Raw genomic sequence first — 18035 nt, 5'->3', positions numbered from 1 at the left:
CTGGGAGGGCTGTGGGAAAGTTCACCATCAGGTGACATGGCCACCTCCAACTACTGTCCAGCTAAAGGCCAACCTCCCCCATCTCTTCCTAACCTCGGAAGAAGCTTCAGGGGAAATGTGGGAATGCTACCCCCCTCGACTCTGTTTTCACCTATGAGTCTTCCCTCGGAGAGCAAACTGCGTGTGTTAGGCCTCCCTTCTGCACCAGTCTCCTGATATGGAGCAAGGGAGGAAAGGAGAGAGCCTGCCAAGGTTTCCCAGTGAGGCAGGGGCCGACTGAGACCAGATCCCAGGGCTACCAGGGCAGGACCAGCAGTCTCCTGAGGAAACCAAGGCAGGGGCTTTTGAAGAGACCTGGGCAGGCTGCTACGGACACCAAGGAGTAGAGCACCCAGGACTACGGACCTGGTCCATCATGCGACTTTGAGGAGAGCCTCCTTCTCCATCCTTCCCGACTGCACCCTGTGAAAGATGCCCAGAGGACCAAAACGTTGAGCCAAAGACAAGCTGCAAAGCTGCTGACCTGCCTAGAGTGGAAATGCTGAGATTAGTACAAGGAGGTGGTTAGAAGTGCTCTGGGCATTTGGAAATGACCAGGTTTGCAGCGATGTAAACTGATGAAGGATTATGCCCTAACAGCCCTCATGGTGGGCAACCCTTCTTTGCCGAGAAGGTCTGCAGCAAATAGAGAATGGGGACAGGCAGCAAGCTTTACTGAGCACTGAGGCCCTCCCTCGACGAAACCTCAAACGCCGAAAGTGACCCCGTTCTAAAGTTACCAGAGCTGGCGTGTGGCCAGGCCAAAAATCCATATCCAATCAGTGGTAATGGACTATTTGTTGCATTTCCTCATATAAGCTTGCTGCATTGCTATAAAATCCCAGGTCGGTATTTTTAGATTTACTTAGCCGGAGAGGTAACAACAGTCTAAAGCTGGACACTGTGGGCATGGGGGTGGGGGAGCGGGGAGAGAGAAGGGTGGGAGAGATGACAGAGGATATGCCATTTGGATGAAAGGGACTTACACTTCAGCAGCACATCTCGAGCCCTCCGCCCCGGGGCGCCCCGATGCCAGGCCTGGCGACCCATTCTGTGGAACTGAGGGGGATGGGGGGAAAAATCTCTTGTCAGGGATGAGAGCAGAACAACCCAGCCCCTGGGGAAGCCCTTATTCCAGGGGCCTGCACTTGGTAAGCGCTAAATAAATACCACTGCTTGACTGACTCGGGGGATTAGGGAGGTGGACTTGCCATCAAAGGATCTCTATGGCTTCTCGCTAGCCATCTCATTGGACTTTTCCACCTCCACCTTCCTTACCCTCCCAAAGTTGGTGGGTGATAGCCAGGATTCTCACTTCCTGGGTAAGTAGCCTCTCTTCTGTTTGGAGTCCGTCCTGCTTTGGAGCTGGGGGATGACCCAGGCCATTCACCCAAGAGCTGGCCTGCTCACATTCACTGTTATATTTTGTGGGGAGATTGAGGTCAGTTCCAGGCACAATAGTTACCTGTGTCAAAATACCTACAGATACCATAATGCTGCACCAGTGCCACAGGCAACAACTCTATCCACTGAGCACCCCCCGGGTTTACCAATTCACAATCACGCTCCTCAATTCAAATCAAGAACAGGAGAGAAGTAGACCGAAGCCCAGGGGATAGGTGGGTGGACCATATCACCCCTTTCTTCTCCCATTTTCCAACAGCAAGGACACCAAAGAGGCTGGTCAACTGTACAACTATCTCTCTCTCTACTGCCCCAGACTCCTAGACCTTGGATTGATTACTTCAGTCTGGAGAACGCACCTTGTGGTAATGCCCAAGACTCTGGATCATGGTCATCTCAAATTGGCCTAATGGAAGTAGCTCAGGCCTGGGAGTCAGGAGACCCAGGTTCTCAATGGCCTGCTGGGAGACCTTGGGCAAGTCAATCAACTTCTCAGTTTCCTCATCCGTAAAATGGGGAGGAAAATACCCTTTCTCCCTCCCTCGTAGACTGTCAATCCCAGGTGGAACAGGGATGATGTCTGAGCTGATTATTCTTTACCAATTCCCAGCTTTCGGCTTAGAGTTCGGCACAGAGTAAGTGCTAGATCGGTACCATAGTTCTTTCTTTGATCAGGATCCACCGGCCACGTGGCGGGCTGTCCCCTTGGGCCTTATTACAACCCAAACCGTGCTTGGGGATGGGGCAGTCGCAGCTTTCCCCTCTGCTCTCCCAAGGCTCACGGCCACTGTGCAAAGGCTCATCGATGCAGAGCCTCGACCGGACTGCTCAAACCCACCAGGGAGCTACGGACCTGCTCGGCAGGGAAGGGGAAGCAGCCTAGTTTGTAAGTCTGAAGGTTGGGAACTCCTGCTGGGAAAACTCTACTTTGCTGCCTGAAATTTCCATTCTGCTCCTGGCCCTCACCTCTACCTCGCTCTCTGCTCTCCTTTCAGCTGCAGTCTCCAACCTAGCCAGGAGGCTGAGCCAGTCAGCTGGGAGTCTGGCAGCAGCTAAGACTTGGGGACCTTCCAATAGGAGCCGCACCCCTAGAAGGGAAAAGCCACCACACTGCCTTCCCATGCTCAGGCCCCTTCCCAACCCCTCCCCATGGCTGGGGAAGCAGAGATCTCTGTTCTTCTGGCAATCTGTCAGGGAGGGGAGTGAGAGAGGGCGAGGGATTCCCAATGCCTCCCCGCCCGGGGGGCAGAACTTCCTCTCTGAGGGCTAGTCTCTCTGGGCCTTGCTAGGGTCAATCCCTCCAGGTGAAGGTACCTGGACAACTCCTTCCCCTGCTGGCTCAGTCAGAAACATCTACTGTGTCTCCCTGGGCAAGTAACTTCTCTTGTCTGTTACCTCATTTGTAAAATGGGGATTAAAATGTGAGCTCCATGTGGGACAGGGACTGTGTCCAACCCAATCACTTTGTGTATCTACTTCAGTGCTTAGTACAGTGCCTGGCACAGAGTAAGCTGTTACCTCATTTGTAAAATGGGGATTAAAATGTGAGCTCCATGTGGGACAGGGACTGTGTCCAACCCAATCACTTTGTGTATCTACTTCAGTGCTTAGTACAGTGCCTGGCACAGAGTAAGCTCTTAACAAGTACCACAATTATTATTATTATTTCCCACACCATCAGGTTGTGCAGCCAACCATGGCTTATCAGAACCAAAGTCCAGCCTGCCACCAATTGCGGCTGACGGTGTAGAGGAGGGAGGCTTGGCTGGGCCGGGGAAGAAAAGAGTTTTTGTTGGCAGCCCTCCACCGTGGAGAGACGACTCATGGGAAGACGGCACATGATGACATTAAGGGTGATCCACCACCTGGGAGCAACCAGGCCCTGGGCTCTGGATGGGGAGCTTCCTCCAGGCTAGGGATGGGTCAGAAACTCAGGCACGGGTTATAACCTACAGACCTGTTTTCCACTATCCTGGGCCCTGGTGAACATAGCTCAAGGCTGACGGGGATAAATAAAAAACAAAACATTCTTTAGCATGGGTAAAGGGCTGGGACGCAGAGAAAGAGCAGAGGATATAGAGATGCCACAAATTAGGGAGCCAAGGTCACACAGCAGACAAGTGGAGGAGCTGGGATTAGAACCCAGGTCCTCTGACTCCCAGGCCCGTGCTCTTTCTACTAGGCCAAGCTGCTTCCCTGTACTTCTTTCATACTCTCCCAAGTGCTCAGTACAGTGTTCTGCGCACAGTAAGCACTCAATAAATACAACTATCTCGAGGAAAAGCCTCTGTCTCTCTGGGGGTCCTTTCGCTGTCACAAGAGACTTAATAATAATAATAATGTTGGCATTTGTTAAGCGCTTACTACGTGCCGAGCACTGTTCTAAGCGCTGGGGTAGACATAGGGGAATTAGGTTGTCCCAGGTGGGGCTCACAGTCTTAATCCCCATTTTACAGATGAGGGAATTGAGGCACAGAGAAGTTAAGTGACTTGCCCACAGTCACACAGCCGACAAGACTTCTCACTGGCCCCGGGTACCAGCCACTGCAGCCCTGGCACTGTACAATCCTGCCAACTGACTGGGCAGAGAAATGCCCTCCGGCAAGGCCTGTGGAGACTGAGCCTACCCGAACCATCCCTCCAGCGACCGTACGTGACATAGCGGAAAACTTTCGAGCAATGGCTCGATTACAAGGGTTTTCAAGATCTCGAGCCTGTAAAGCCCAACCGGTAAGGTAACACATGGATCCCCACGTTGCTTCCCTCCTTGGTAGCCTCCTCCCCCTCCCTGTAGTTAGGGTTGATCAAGAAGTCAGCCCTGGCATTCATTCTCGACACGGAGACGGAAGCTCAAACCCCTCGCCATTCGGCGTGGTGTCTCCTCCAGGGATTCGAGTTAAGGGGAGGAATGGGATGGATGGCAGGAGGGAGCGAAGGCTGGGAAGGGAGCAGGGCTGGCACTGCTGTGGCTGTTCTGGTCGTCCTTCCCGCCTCCCACCAACCCAGACGTTAACGGGGAGGGGGCGAAAGAAGGAAAGGCTGATTTAATCTAGGTCAATAAGTGAAAAAGAGAGTTGGAGGAGATGGGAGATCGCAATGCCAGGGCTGGTGTCTCAGGGAGAGGAAAAGGGGGACTTCTGCTGAGACTTGGGTCCTCCACCCGTGTGGGCTTCCTCGTCACGCCAGGCTCATCTGGACGCTTGCAGAAGGCTGGCCGCACGGCAGCACCGCGACAGTCCCCCCAACAAGGGAGCGTCGGCCTCTGGAGGGCAGTGGTGCCCAACGGTCCTGGAGCCATCTGATTACACGGCATAATTACAGGTAATGGGAGCTTGGCCACGCCAATGAAAAATGAGGCCCGGCGGCTATTTCTGAAGAATGGATGCAATTCTATGCTTGACTGCCTGTGAAAGTTACAAGTGGGAGAATGGGAAAACAGACAATATCCTACCTAGGTTTGCAGCTTCCTAGAGAAGAGCCCCATTGGAGCCAGCAGGCTTCTGGTACCCATCTGCACAAGCCCCAGGGCCAGCCCAACAGAAGCCAGAGGCGAGCCTGCTGAGGAGTGGCAGGGCTCACCTCCGGATTGGTGGCTCTCTAGGGATAGTTTTGGTATGGCTACCAACAACCCCCTCTAAGTGTTCAGTACAGTGCTCGGCACACACAATGAGTGCTCAATCAATACCACTGATGATGACCATAAAGAGGTCATCAGTAGCAATACAGGAAATGTTTCCAATGGCAATGTTTTCCATGTGTTTCATCAAGTTCATATTTGGCTGCGCTGCTTCAACTTAATACCATTTATCTGTGTCAAACATTTAAAAAACGAAGTGGCCATAGAAACAAACACAGTGGGGGGTGGGGGCACAGTACCCCACTGATCTAGAGGACAGGTCCCAGCAGCACAGGAGGGGAGAGAAGAAGCAGGACTGTGAACAGTGCTCACTGCTTAGAACAGTGCTTGGCACCAAGTGACCGCTTTACATATACCATAAACAAAACAACCCGCCCCCCTACCATGGAGGGTAGGTTCCACATGATACTTCCATGGCTTGGGGCTGCAGTTCCATATCTGGGTGGGTGGAGTTTTCTAAACCTTTTGCACTGGCTGGAAAAGGTACCGCGAGATGGAATGTGAGAGCAGCAGTCCAGAAGAGGATTCGTATTCAGAGAGTGCCTTTCTCCTATCCTGAGGAACCCAAAGAGCCAGAAAAATGGAATCTTGTTAAGATGCTCTCAGTCCAAACCTTTCACCTCACCTTACTGGTCTGATACAAGGAAGAGGCAGAGAGAAGATGCTGCCAGCCATGTAAACAAGTGCCCATGCCGAGAAAGAGTCAGAGGTTCAGTGCTCCTGGGGCAGACCCCCTGACCCTTCCATCCAGTGGCTCCTGACCTTAGGGATGGAGTCGGCTTGGCCTGCTCTGGCAGCTGAGGGTGAACGATACTTTCTCTGCCCTCACGACTCTGCCGCCTGTACAGATCTGAAGCTCGGCCACCTATGCTGGTGCTGCTGCCCCAGTGTTGTGGGGGAGAGAGGGGGAGGGGGAGAGAGAGAGACAGAGAGAAACAGAGAGTACACACAGGGCTACAGAAGAGCAATCTGCTTCCTCGCTATCTGTGATCAGGCCTGGGGGACTCTGAAGTGAAGGAGGCAATAAGAACTGGGCTTAGAGGAGGAAGGGAGGAGAAGGGAAGTGAAGCAGGGTCCTGGGAGACAGCACCGACACAAATTACCAGATTGAAATGCATCCATATTTAAGGCTTCAGGGACCCCAGTGGGCCATTGCCCAAAAGATGGACCGAAACGGGCAGGGTCCGGAAGTTCAAATCAGGGGCATGGCAGGTGCCAGGTACCTCAGGGGCTAGAATGACGACAGAGGATATGCCAGGCAAGAGAGGGTTGCAAATCCCTGAAACACTCTACATTCTTCTTAAGCATGCAACACAGAACCACCACCAGACAGCCCTGGCAGAAGACAGGCTTCTCTTTGCCAATGCTGGCTCTGTAGGGAGCTTCATTTTGGCCTGTTTAACTCTGGATCTTCCCTCTGACCTAAGAGCCACACTTGCTGCCCTGTGCCCCTCTCTGTTTCTGTATCCACGAGCCAGGAGAGAGAAGAAGAGGCCGGAAGAGAAGCCATCTCTAGGAAATACAAGCATCTCCCTGGTTTAGGGCTCACATACCCGGACAAACCATTCTTGCCTACAGACGTTACCAGGACCTGCCCACAGGAAATTGGCTTCAACCTGAAAGCAAACTGCTGAAATCCAGAGGTCATTGGTGACTTATAATTCATCACAGGCAGAGGGTGGGTGGTGTGAGGAGTTGTGTGCAGTGAAGAGGGAGGATGCCATCAATCGAATCTCCTTTTCAAATCCACTTCGGTCAGCGGGAGCTACAGGGAAAGGGTTCGAATGCTAATCAGGCTTGGCATTCCTGCCACCCCCTCCCTTATAATTAGGGAGGAACGGAGGACGTTGAAATGTATGAGATGGAGGCATTGGAAGGAGTCAAAGCAAAGGCTTTTTGGGGGGGGGGAGGGGGGCAGAGGGGGTGTTGGAGGAGCGGGAGTGTTACTGGGGAGACTGGTTTTATCAAAGGAGCCGCCCCAGGTTGCTGCCTGTTCTTCCTCCCAAGTAGTGTTGTCTTTCAGTCCGGTGGGCCTCCCAGCTCCTCTCCTATTGTCCCTGCTTTCTTGGCCTGGTACTGTCCATGTCACTTTCCTGCCCTCGCTCCCCTTCTGTTAACTTGGGTTGGCACCCCTCCACTTCACACGGTCAGTTCGAGACTGGGGGGCTTAAGGAGGGTGGGAGATAGGGTGAGGACAGTAATCCACCCCAGTGCTTAGTAGAGTGCCTGGCATACTATAAGCGCTTAACAAAACCATTATTATCATTGCTTTTATTAATCAAGTGGCAATCAAAGGAATTTACTGAGAAGCAGAGTGGCTTAGTGGATGAAGCATGGGCCCAGGAGTCAAAAGGATCTGGGTTCTAATCCCAGTTCTGCCACTTGTCTGCTGTGCGATCTTGGGCAAGTCACTTCAATTCCCTGTGCCTCAGTTATCTGATCTGTAAAATGGGGATTAAGTCTGTAAGCCTTATGTGGGATATGGATCGTGTCCAGACAGACTAACTTGTATCTATTCCTGCTCCTGTACTTAGTACAGCGCCTGACACATGGTACTTTCTGTGTGCAGAGCAACATACTAAACATTTGGGAGAGTAAAACACAATTGAATTGGTAGACGTGTTGCCTACCCTTAAGCAGCTTACAATTGAGTGGTGACAGAATTGCAGGTTTATTTTCAGTTACTCCATTTAGCAGGTCTTGGTTGGATTTTGATGCCCCCGAGTATTCATTTGTCCTTAATGAAAGGAACATATTAGTCCTCCACCCTCACCTGTCTGAGCACGTCCATCTTTCTGTCTCGCTCTCTCCTCCATCTCATCGACACAAGCCCTCAGTCTGGATCCTGCACTGTTTTGATGTATGAAGTACAGCAGTTTCTTCTAATGGGGTCTGTCTATCTAGCTCTGAAAAGGCAGGAAGTCCTGCATATGGAGGGATGGTACGGACCCCAGGGGAACCCTTCCTTTGGCTGCCAAGCCGGAAGACGGGAAATAGGTCAGACAGCAGTCGGGCAGGCTGAGTGCTGGAGCAGCCAGGGCTGAGCCCTCTGCTCCAGGTAATAGCAAAATAGCAACCTTGAGGTCACAGAGGGGACACTGGGGGTCACATAGAGGTCACAAGGAAGCTGTCTAGAGAGGAGATGTGGAGTCGGCCAGCAACCTGATCTGAGCAGGCCTCACCTGCAGTGCATATTCAGCCTGACATCCAGAGGAACTACCTGGACCAAGCCAAAATCTGGGAATCGGCTCTTGTGCTGAACCTGACAGAGGGAGAAGGAAAGGAGGGAGGCTGGTCACACTGCTACCGATTTCTGACCAGCCCTGTGAGGTGCGTATATGGGTTCCTTTTTACTTACCAACCCACTTCCACTGCCATTTTATAGTTTATGCTGTCCTAGCCATGAGGCTGTCGGCAATATCCAATTCCCCTCAACAGCCCTAAAAGCGACGGAAGGGGCTGGGACCAAGCAAAGGGAAAACCCAGCAGCCCATGGCTGGGCAGAACGTGGTCCAGGACATCCTAGGAACCCACGGTTCATGTGGGTGTCACATCTGCTGCGGAGTTAATCTGGATGACGCATATAAACCCCCTCCTGGATCACTAAATCCGTTGCCAGTTTGGGCCGAACTCTGCCCTACTCAGCTGGTCAGTCACCACGGCAGCGGAAGTGTTCTTCCCTGGAGGCCTCCAGCAGACAGGTGGATGTCAAAGGCCTCAGGGCTACCCCTTAGTATACTGCTATCCCTATTTGAGCCAGGGGCCTGCCTCCCGGTACCAAGGTCACACCAGCTCAGCGTTCCCTGCACAGCTCACCTACTAGTGCAATACACTCCTCAACTCTCCAGGGGGGTGCCCTTGGCACTGAGACTGCTGGGAAGTGGGTGTAAAGGACAGAAGGGAGGGGGCCACTAGTGTGAAGAGCATGACATAGTGGATAGAATGAGGGCCTAGGAGTCAGAAGGCTATAGGTACTAATCCCGGCTCTGCCACGAGTCTGTTATGTAACCTTGGGCAAGTCACTTCACTTCTCTGGGCCTCAGTTTCCTCACCTGTAAAATGAGGATTGAGACTGTGATCCCCACATTGGACAGGAACTGTGTCCAAGCTAATTTGCTTGAATCCACCCCAGCACTTAGTACAGTGACTGGCACATAGTAAGCACTTTAACAAACACCATCACTATTATTATCATTATTAGTATTATTAGTATGGCAGCCAGACCCAGGAACCAAGAGGGAACCGAAGCCTCCAAGGTGCAGAGGAGGAGTAGTACCCCAAAACAACCAGGCTGGTGATAGCCACTAGTCAAGACTGTTCACAGTCTGCAGATCAACTGAGTTTGGCTGCCCAGCCAACAGTGCTCTGTAAACTGTCATGAGGCTATTGATTTCTATCCCTGTGGGGAGAGAAAAGGCTCCTAGCACACCAAAGATGCTCAATAAATACTAAAACAATTATAAGTAGTGCTGAATCCACCCCCATCAGAGGAGCGGGATGGGAGGGAGAGCAGCGAGGCCAGCACATGCCCTTAAAACAAGGACCTTTGGAGGATCTCTGTTGCTCCAGACCCTGGGGAGAAGATACACAGCGCTTTTCTAAAGGATTCTCAGGTTGTTTTCCTTGCTCTCTCTCCCTGACTCAGTATTTGTTGAGACAATTACTGACTACCTGAACTCCACTCCCCCAAAGGGTACAGACTCTAAGGAAGGGAAAGGGGCAGACCACAAACAGAAAATGATATTCCACCCAAACATACAGGCTGGGCATTCATTTCAGACCATTACAAACATGTGAAGTGGGGAAGTGGGAGATTGGCCTAACGGGTACCAGGTCTACCGAGCTCTGAAACCCCACAGCAGCCCACCCGTCCAAGCCTCAGGTAGGAGGCAAAGTCAGTTCACATTCAGCCGAGATTCTCAGGTGAGGAAGGTGGGGTGGGGTGGGAGGGGGGTATGGGTGAGGGGAAAAGGGAGCATGTATAGTAGGGGGAGGGGGAACAAGAGTCCTCTACAATTTCCAGGCTGTCTGGAAGTTCACTGCAGTGGCTCATTCCACTCTCCATCTCCGACAGTGACAGATGCCCACTTCCGCCCCCTACTCCAGCAGGAAGAAATGTAGTTACAGCCGGCAGACAAGTGGGCAAGGCAGTTGGACTTGATGGGTAAAGCTCTCTTCAACGGTAACCTAGCCCTGCTTGAGAGAACACATTGTGTCCCAGCAGGAGAATGAAAGGTGACAAACAGGGAGTCAGCTCCGAGCTCTGTAACCCAATTAAATGCCAGTGGATTCTCCTCGGGTTCACTCTAAGAAAACAAATCCGAACCACACTGTAGGACAAGGTGCTTGGAGTTTTGCTCCTCCTGGATTTTGAGTTCGAGACCCCCGTTAGACTACCATTCTAGAGGTGAGGACCATAATAGCTGACCCACCAGCTCGCCCACCCCCACACCACCCCTGCACCGCAGAACCCGACCACAAGATCCCAACAGGCAGAATGTGAGAAGACCACGAGACAACGGAACCGCCCGCAACGGCCAGGAGCCGGGCTCCTGCTTGAAAGAGCCGGCCTAACAGGCAGAAACAGAAATACAATTAAATTAAGTCAGAAAACCCGCTATAGAAAATGCAATTACTCAAAGATACAAATAAACGTTCAAAGAAAATTGGACCCTGACAGGGTTAGTCAAGCTTTTAAATTCAGCCGGAGGCAGGTGGGCCAGGCTATTACGCCAAGGACGGGAGCTATCGAGCCACAAGCTTACCGCATTAAGGCCTTGCCTGTGCCAGCCGGGTACTCGCCACGGCCCCCCTGGGCCCTGCACAGGAACTTGAGGGTAGTACGTGGGCCTGACACACAGCTCAGAGGAATGGGAAGCAGGCAAATGTGGGATGCCTGGTCCCAGCCAGGACAGCCTCGTAGAATGCCCACCCAACGGCATGGCAGGTCTGGGTCCAACGGCCCTTGGAAAAACAAGGGATGCCCGCCGACCTGGATGATGCTCTGGCGCCCAGATGCCCAGCAGATGGCCGGACCGCATGGCCTACCTCTCGCTGCAGCACCAGCTCCTTGGTGAACAGGGTGGCTTCCTCACTGAAGGGCTCTCCCTCTTGCACCAGGCCAGGCAGGTTTCGGGCTCCCCGGGGACATTCGATGCCTGTGTCCAAAGAGAGAGAACACATGGTGAGCACTGGCCTTAGACTGGACCCTAGGGTCACCCTGCCCAGCAGAGAGTCCCAGAGATCTTTACAACGTTACTCCAGCCCTGTGGGGAAATAAGAACCAGAATAAATGAAGACCACTAAAATGGGGCAATGTGCCAACTGTGCCCTGGGGAAATCCCTACCGCTTTCCAGCCACCGGACCGGGGGGAAGGAAGGGGAATGTCGAAGGGTTCCTTCCTTCCAGGTGCAGAAACACTTGGAGAGACACAAGAGGTCCTGTGTGACCATCCCTATCAGCTACATTCATCTAATAATAATAACCATAATAATAATAATTATGGCATTTAAGTGCTTAACTGTGTGCCCAGCACTGTACTAAGCGCTGGGGTGGATACAAGCAGATCGGATTGAACACAGTGCCCGTCCCACGTGGGGCTCACAGTCTCAATCCCCATTTTACAGATGAGGTAACTGAGGCCCAGAGAAGTTAAGTGACTTGCCCAAAGTCACAGAGCTGACAATGGTGGAGTCGGGATTAGAACCCATGACCTCTGACTCCCAAGCCAGGGCTCTTTCCACTGAGCCACACTGCTTCTCAATCAGACCATCAGTGGTATTTACTGATTGGTCAAGCACTGAATACAGTGCTCTGCACACAGTAAAGGCTCAATAAATACCACTAATTGATTATTGAGCACATTCTGTGTACAGAGCTCTGAACTAAGCACTTGGGAGACTATGACCCAACAGAGTTGGTAGATGGGTTCCCTGCCCACAGGCTTAAACTCTAGAGGGGGAGACAGACAGTAAAACAAATTACGGACATGTACACCTTAGTGCTGTGGTGTTTAGGATGGACTTCATGCCTGACTTATTGGCCCATCTGTGTTCACACACTAAGGGGATCAGGGGAATTGACTACTTTTTCCACCTGCAGTGGGCTATTAAATGACCCCAGGGGCAACCTTTCCAATCTGAGATCCAGTCTGCAAAGAGGTCAGGGCAACGACTACCTCTGAGGTAGCTACCTTTTCAGCTCAAGATACAACAGAGTTAATGAAGCAAGTGGATGGAGCCTCGGTAGACAAATTGAAGGACCGAGATTCACTGACAACCGGTGGAAAGATCTGCAGACCTGTAGTGACCTGCACAGGAGGAGTCCAGCCCAGCCACGGAAGAGCAGATTTGGGGACCCTGGTTTGGCAATGGCAAGGGAGGGGCTGGGGGTGTGTGAGGGTGAGGCCAAATGCACGCGTGACCCTGAATTCTGGGCCTTGGTGTGAGCTGGGCCAGGTCACGGGGGTTCGGTCCCAACAGGGCTTTAGAACCACGGCCGACAAGTGAGCCAAGCTTCCTGGGACTGAGGGTTGGCAAAGGGACACTGTTTCTAGCACTCCTCATTGTCAGGTATGGTAAGAAGCATCTTCGTGGCCAGAGGGCCTCACCATGTGGGGCAGATGCCACCTCGATAAGCTGCCCACGCATCGCCTGCCACAGTCACTCCACCTGAGAGCTTTTCAGGGCTTTCTAAGCATGCGCAGACCATCCTTCCCATACCCCCTCTTCACTCAGGCTATATGGTAGTGGGGAGCTGGCTCTGGCTGCCTCCCTGTTCCTGAAGCTCATACGGCGAGGGGATGGGGGCCAAAAGGCAACACTGGATCCCTGTGAGGGCAAAGACACAGGGACCACAAAGCAACTAACTGGAATACAAAAACTATGCTGGAGCCGACACATCAATTCTCCTCTAATTCCTCTAATTCCAAGACCTGCAGCAGGACTTCCTGTGAACAGCTGGTGGGGGAGGAAGGAGAGAATAAGGGGCAAAAGGAAAGGACGGGGAAGGAGGCTGCCCCCCCTGCAGCATACCAACGGCCGCTGCCCACCGTTCTTCCTGGCCGGTCCCTGTTGTTCTCAGCCCTGCCATCTGTGTCAACTTCAGCTGCAGCCCTCACCAACCTGGGTCTCAGCTTCTAACAAACCTCCCTTGTGAGTCAGAACCCACCTCACTGGTTCTGGCACAAACTAGACAGGGTCTTAGGCAGCTGCCCCGTGCTGATGGCTTCCAGAGCTGCCCTGCCCAGCCCCGGGTAGAGAGAGGGAGAGAGGTGCTGGTCTTGCCAAGAAAAGGGAAAAAGAGACAGAACTTCAGCAGGCTTACTGCTCACTTCCCACCCTGTGCACTGACTTCATCCCCCAGTCAGGAGTTGGCGAAGAGACAGCTGCCCACCCAGCTGAAAAATCCAGTGCAGAAACATGCTAACAGCAAGGACAGTTCCGCGGTGCTCCGTTTACCCAGGTTAGCGCTAAATGATGTCACAAACCCAGCCTGCCTCCGTACCACAGCTCAAACAAGGGCCAGAAGACCGGGATGCTTATTTTTTCTTTCAAAAAGAGAAAACAAAAGGAAACAAAAGGCAAGAGAGAAGATGAGAAGAAAAACGGCAGAGTCTCCGCTTGGAACCTGTGGCTGCCATCGCTGGTCCAGGCCTCAACAGGCTGATGGGCAGCGAGTCAACCACTCCATAGCCACGTAAGGCCTCAGGCTGTAAATATGAAGTTGGATGTCTCACCAGATTTCCAGGCACGCTCCCCAGCCGGTTTAGGAAGAGCTTGTAATTTTCGATCATGCATATTACCTCTAATAGCTGTCTTCCCCGATAACACACTAGCTGGGTGCGGCTTACTGATAAGGGCCCCTTACATCGCCTGCGCTACCAATGTCATGGAGGCAGGCTAAGTGAGCAGCTTACCCCTCGACTCTGGTTAAGCCAAAGACCAAAATGGAAGATTTTAAATTAAAAGATAAAGAAATTCTATTCACATGTGTGCAAACTCACAGAACTCCAGAATTCTCTCTCTTTCTGGATGCTAATGCAAAGAAGCATACCCATTATCACGCCACCTCCCCAGTTCTGGATCCTGGGGTCCCTCTATTACAAGCTGACAAGGATCCCTACAGAGAATACATATCCGAACCCACATGACTATTTTACACTCTTTCTTTCAAACATCCCCAGTCCTGACTCTTGGGATGTTTCAAATTCACAGGTCCAAAGACTTGGGTTGCCATTACACTGAGAAGGAGTGACGGGAAGCTCCCAGCAGAGGGTAGCATGTGTGGATTGGGCAGAGGGAGACCCTCCTATTTGTGGTGAGACTGTAAGCCCATCAAAGGGCAGGGACTGTTTCTGTTACCGATTTGTACATTCCAAGCGCTTAGTACAGTGCTCTGCACATAGTAAGTGCTCAATAAATACTATTGAATGAATAAGCACACCTTGTCCCCCAAGCCACATGCTTTTGTTCTGAAAGCCCCCAAACAAGACCCATCTAGATCTGACAGTTGAAATTTAAGACCCCCCCAGGACTCTGCTGGTTTGCCTGAGGCTATGGGCAGCTGGCCTTTTGGCTTTTAACCGATTCGTGTCACATAATAGCACGAGCAGATTCTCTCTTGGGAGTCTTGGGTAACTCTGACATCCTTATTATCTGCCCTTCTGCCACCACTAAGGAAAAGCATTCTTTTTAAAAATATCCCATTTTCAGGGCCTTTGACTAGGTCAATTAACACACTTGCTCAGGTCAGCCTTCTTTGGAACCAAGAAGTTCAAATAGTCTGGCTAATTACACGATAATGGGTCATGGGAAAATGACTTTTGTTAATGGCTATGTGGGAGTTACTCCATCACTTGGAATACTGTACCTTGTATTTTAGAACAGTTTTGCTTTTAGTAATGTGTGGGAATACATTCTGATTCAGAAAGTGTGTTCTTGCTTGTTTCTTTTTGAAGTAGCAAAAGCAAAGCAAGATGACCAACGGAGCCGAGCAGAGACAATAGGCACCATAAAGTCATAAAGTTCCCTGTTCAGCGGACTAACTTTTTCAACTGACAGCTTCCTCTGAAGCCTTCCCAACTTTATAATAATAATAATGGTGGCATTTGTAAAGCGCTAACTCTGTGCCAGGCACTATTCTAAGTGCTGGGGTAGATACAAGGTTATCAGGTTGCCCCAAGTGGGGCTCACAGTCTTAATCCCCATTTTACAGATGAGGTAACTGAGGCACAGAGAATAATAATGTTAATGTTGGAATTTGTTAAGCGCTTACTATGTGCAGAGCACTGTTCTAAGCGCTGGGGTAGATACAGGTTCATCAGGTTGTCCCACGTGAGGCTCACAATCTTCACCTCCATTTTACAGATGAGGTAACTGAGGCACAGAGAAGTTAAGTGACTTGCCCACGGTCACACAGCCGACAAGTGGCAGAGCCTGAATTCAAACTCATGACCTCTGACTCCCAAGCCCGGGCTCTTTCCACTGAGCCACGCTGCTTATCTCCATCTGTTCTCAGTAAACAATCCTGGGACCTGGCGTTTCAGCACCTTCTATCTGTTCAGTATCCAATCAATCAATCAATCAATCGTATTTATTGAACATTTACTACGTGCAGAGCTTGGGAGAGTGCAATATCACAGAGAAGGTAGGTATCACACAAGGACCAAGAGGGGGTGAATAAAAGGTGCAAATCCAAGTGCAAGGGTGTCGCAGAACAAAGTGGAAGAGAAAGAAACGAGGAATTAGTGGGGGGCGGGCTCTTGGAAATGTGTTTTTGAGGGCTCTGAAGGTGGGGAGAGCTGTTGGAGGGGATATGAAGATGGATTTCCAGGCCAGAAGGTGTGAGCTTGGCAGCGAGAGAAACAAGATGGAGGTACAGCGAGCAGGTTGGCATTAGAGGAGTGTATAGGGTGGGTTGTAGTAGGAAATCAGGGCTATCAGGTGGGGGCAAGCTGACTGAGTGCTTTTAAGCTGATGGTAAGGAATTCCTGTTTGATGAGAAGAGAGAAACCTAGAGGGAGACCCCACCCTACGTGGGAGATCCTGACGATCCCAGGTGAGGAGTCAGGAAGAAAAAGGGGTGCTTGGTAGCAGGCATGTGGGATCACATTTGAACCTAAGGCCAAAGGTCACACAACTGTGGTCCAGGATAGGGCTGGGGAGGATCCGGGCAATCGACCCTGGCAGAAATAAATGAAGATGCGATGAAGGGACAGCCAGCCACTCAACACATCCCTTCTAATGCCAAGTGGTGGGCCCTGCTCAGCGGGAGATCATTTTGAGCCCCACTAGGTCTCTTCAGAGACCTCCAGCACTGGGGCCGGAGACATCTCTGTTCATGCCTACCACTTTAATAGCCTGAGATTCAGGCTCACCGATGGCTTGAAGGGAATCTAGGTTACCCAAAGATGTGGGGTGCCCCACTGCTGTAAGCTCAGACAAAGGAAGAACAGTCACTTAGATTTCTACTCTTGGACTTCAAACTAACATGCCTGGGGGCAAGAACGGAAACACAAAGAGAGAAAACAGAAAGAGCTGACAATGACAGGCAGGCCTGAGTGGGGAGGGCCCAGCAAATGGTTGGGGTGTTTCCAAGCAGGAGGAAAGGGGAGGGGACCCAGGCCCTGGGAGATCCTATTCAGGACCCTCAGCTCAGCTGCGGGCACCTCTGAAGGCAGCGAGCTGGAGCGCATTCACAAAAGAGCAGCAGAAAGTGATTCATGGAGACCTGCCTTCAGAGGAGAGATAAAAGGGGCTAAATCTGTGCAGCTCAACTAAGCGACTAAAAGGGTGACACGATAACAATCTGCAAATATTTGAAAGGTGTAAACATAAGGAAGGAGTGGAAGGACTAGGAAGCAGGGAGGGTAATTAGGAGCAGGGAAAGGAAAATTTGGACTCAACAGCAAAACATTCTACTAGACTGCAGAATCAGCTGTCCAAGAAAATTCCACCTTGGCAACCTAGGGCTGGCAGAAGCAGCGTGGTCCAATGGAATGATCACAGGACCGGTTTTAATTCCAACACTGCCAAGTTTTTTAAGGTATTATGGTATCGAAGCAGCATAGCCTAATGGCAAGAGCACGGTCTTGGGAGTCAGAGGATGAGGGTTCTAATCCTTACTCTGCCAGTGGTCTGCTGCGTGACCTTAGGCGAGTCACTTCACTTCTATGTGCCTCAGTTACCTCATCTGTAAAACGGGGATTAAGACTGTGATCCCCATGCGGGACAGGGATTGTGTCCAACCTGATTAGCTTGAATCTACATCAGCGTTTAGAACAGTGCTTGGCACACAGTAAGCATCTAACAAATACCATAATAATAATAATAATAATATTTATTAAGTGTTTTTAGTAGCATTTGTTAAGGCCTTAATAATAATAATAATGATAATGATTGTGGTACTTGTTAAGCGCTTTTTATGTGCCAGTCACTGCACTAACCACTGCAGTACATAAAAGCAAACTGGGTTGGACACAGTCTGTCTCACGTGGGGCTTTCAGTACTAAATGCTGGGGTAGATACATGGGGCTCACAGTCCTAATCCCCATTTTGCAGATGAGATAAATAAGGCACAGAGAAGTTAAATAAATTGCCCAAGTCAGACAAGTGGTGGAGCCAGGATTAGAACCCAGGTGTGCTGATTCCCAGGCACATGCTCTATCCACTAGGCCATGGTGCTTTCCACGTGGGCAGGTCACTTCATTTTTTTGGGCCTCTCTCTGCAGTCTCACATTTCCTCCTGCCTCCAAAACATCTCTACTTGGAGGTCACTGCTTCAACTCCAAACTTAATATGTCTAAAACTGAACTTATCTTCCCACCCAAACCCTGTCCTCCCCTGAACCTTCCCATCACTGTGAACGGCATCACCATCCTTCCTGTCTCACAAGCCTGTAACCTTGGTGTTATCCTTGACTCCTCTCTTTCATTCAACCCTCACATTCAATCCA

At 51.2% G+C, this 18035-nt stretch overlaps 1 protein-coding gene across 1 annotated transcript in view; it reads right to left on the bottom strand.

Annotated features, from left to right (window-relative positions):
- Positions 1-18035, bottom strand: part of SND1 (staphylococcal nuclease and tudor domain containing 1) — a 382537-nt gene that overhangs the window by 69912 nt on the left and 294590 nt on the right. The window contains exon 16 of the mRNA XM_029072845.2: positions 11129-11238. Within this exon, the coding sequence (XP_028928678.1) occupies positions 11129-11238 (110 nt within the window). The remainder of the gene's footprint in view (positions 1-11128; positions 11239-18035) is intronic.

This window comes from Ornithorhynchus anatinus, chromosome 10 (assembly GCF_004115215.2).
Source record: "Ornithorhynchus anatinus isolate Pmale09 chromosome 10, mOrnAna1.pri.v4, whole genome shotgun sequence".
Classification (NCBI taxonomy): Eukaryota; Metazoa; Chordata; class Mammalia; order Monotremata; family Ornithorhynchidae; genus Ornithorhynchus; species Ornithorhynchus anatinus.
Note: the sequence above shows the minus strand (reverse complement) of the source record. Positions and strands in the feature narration are given on the sequence as shown.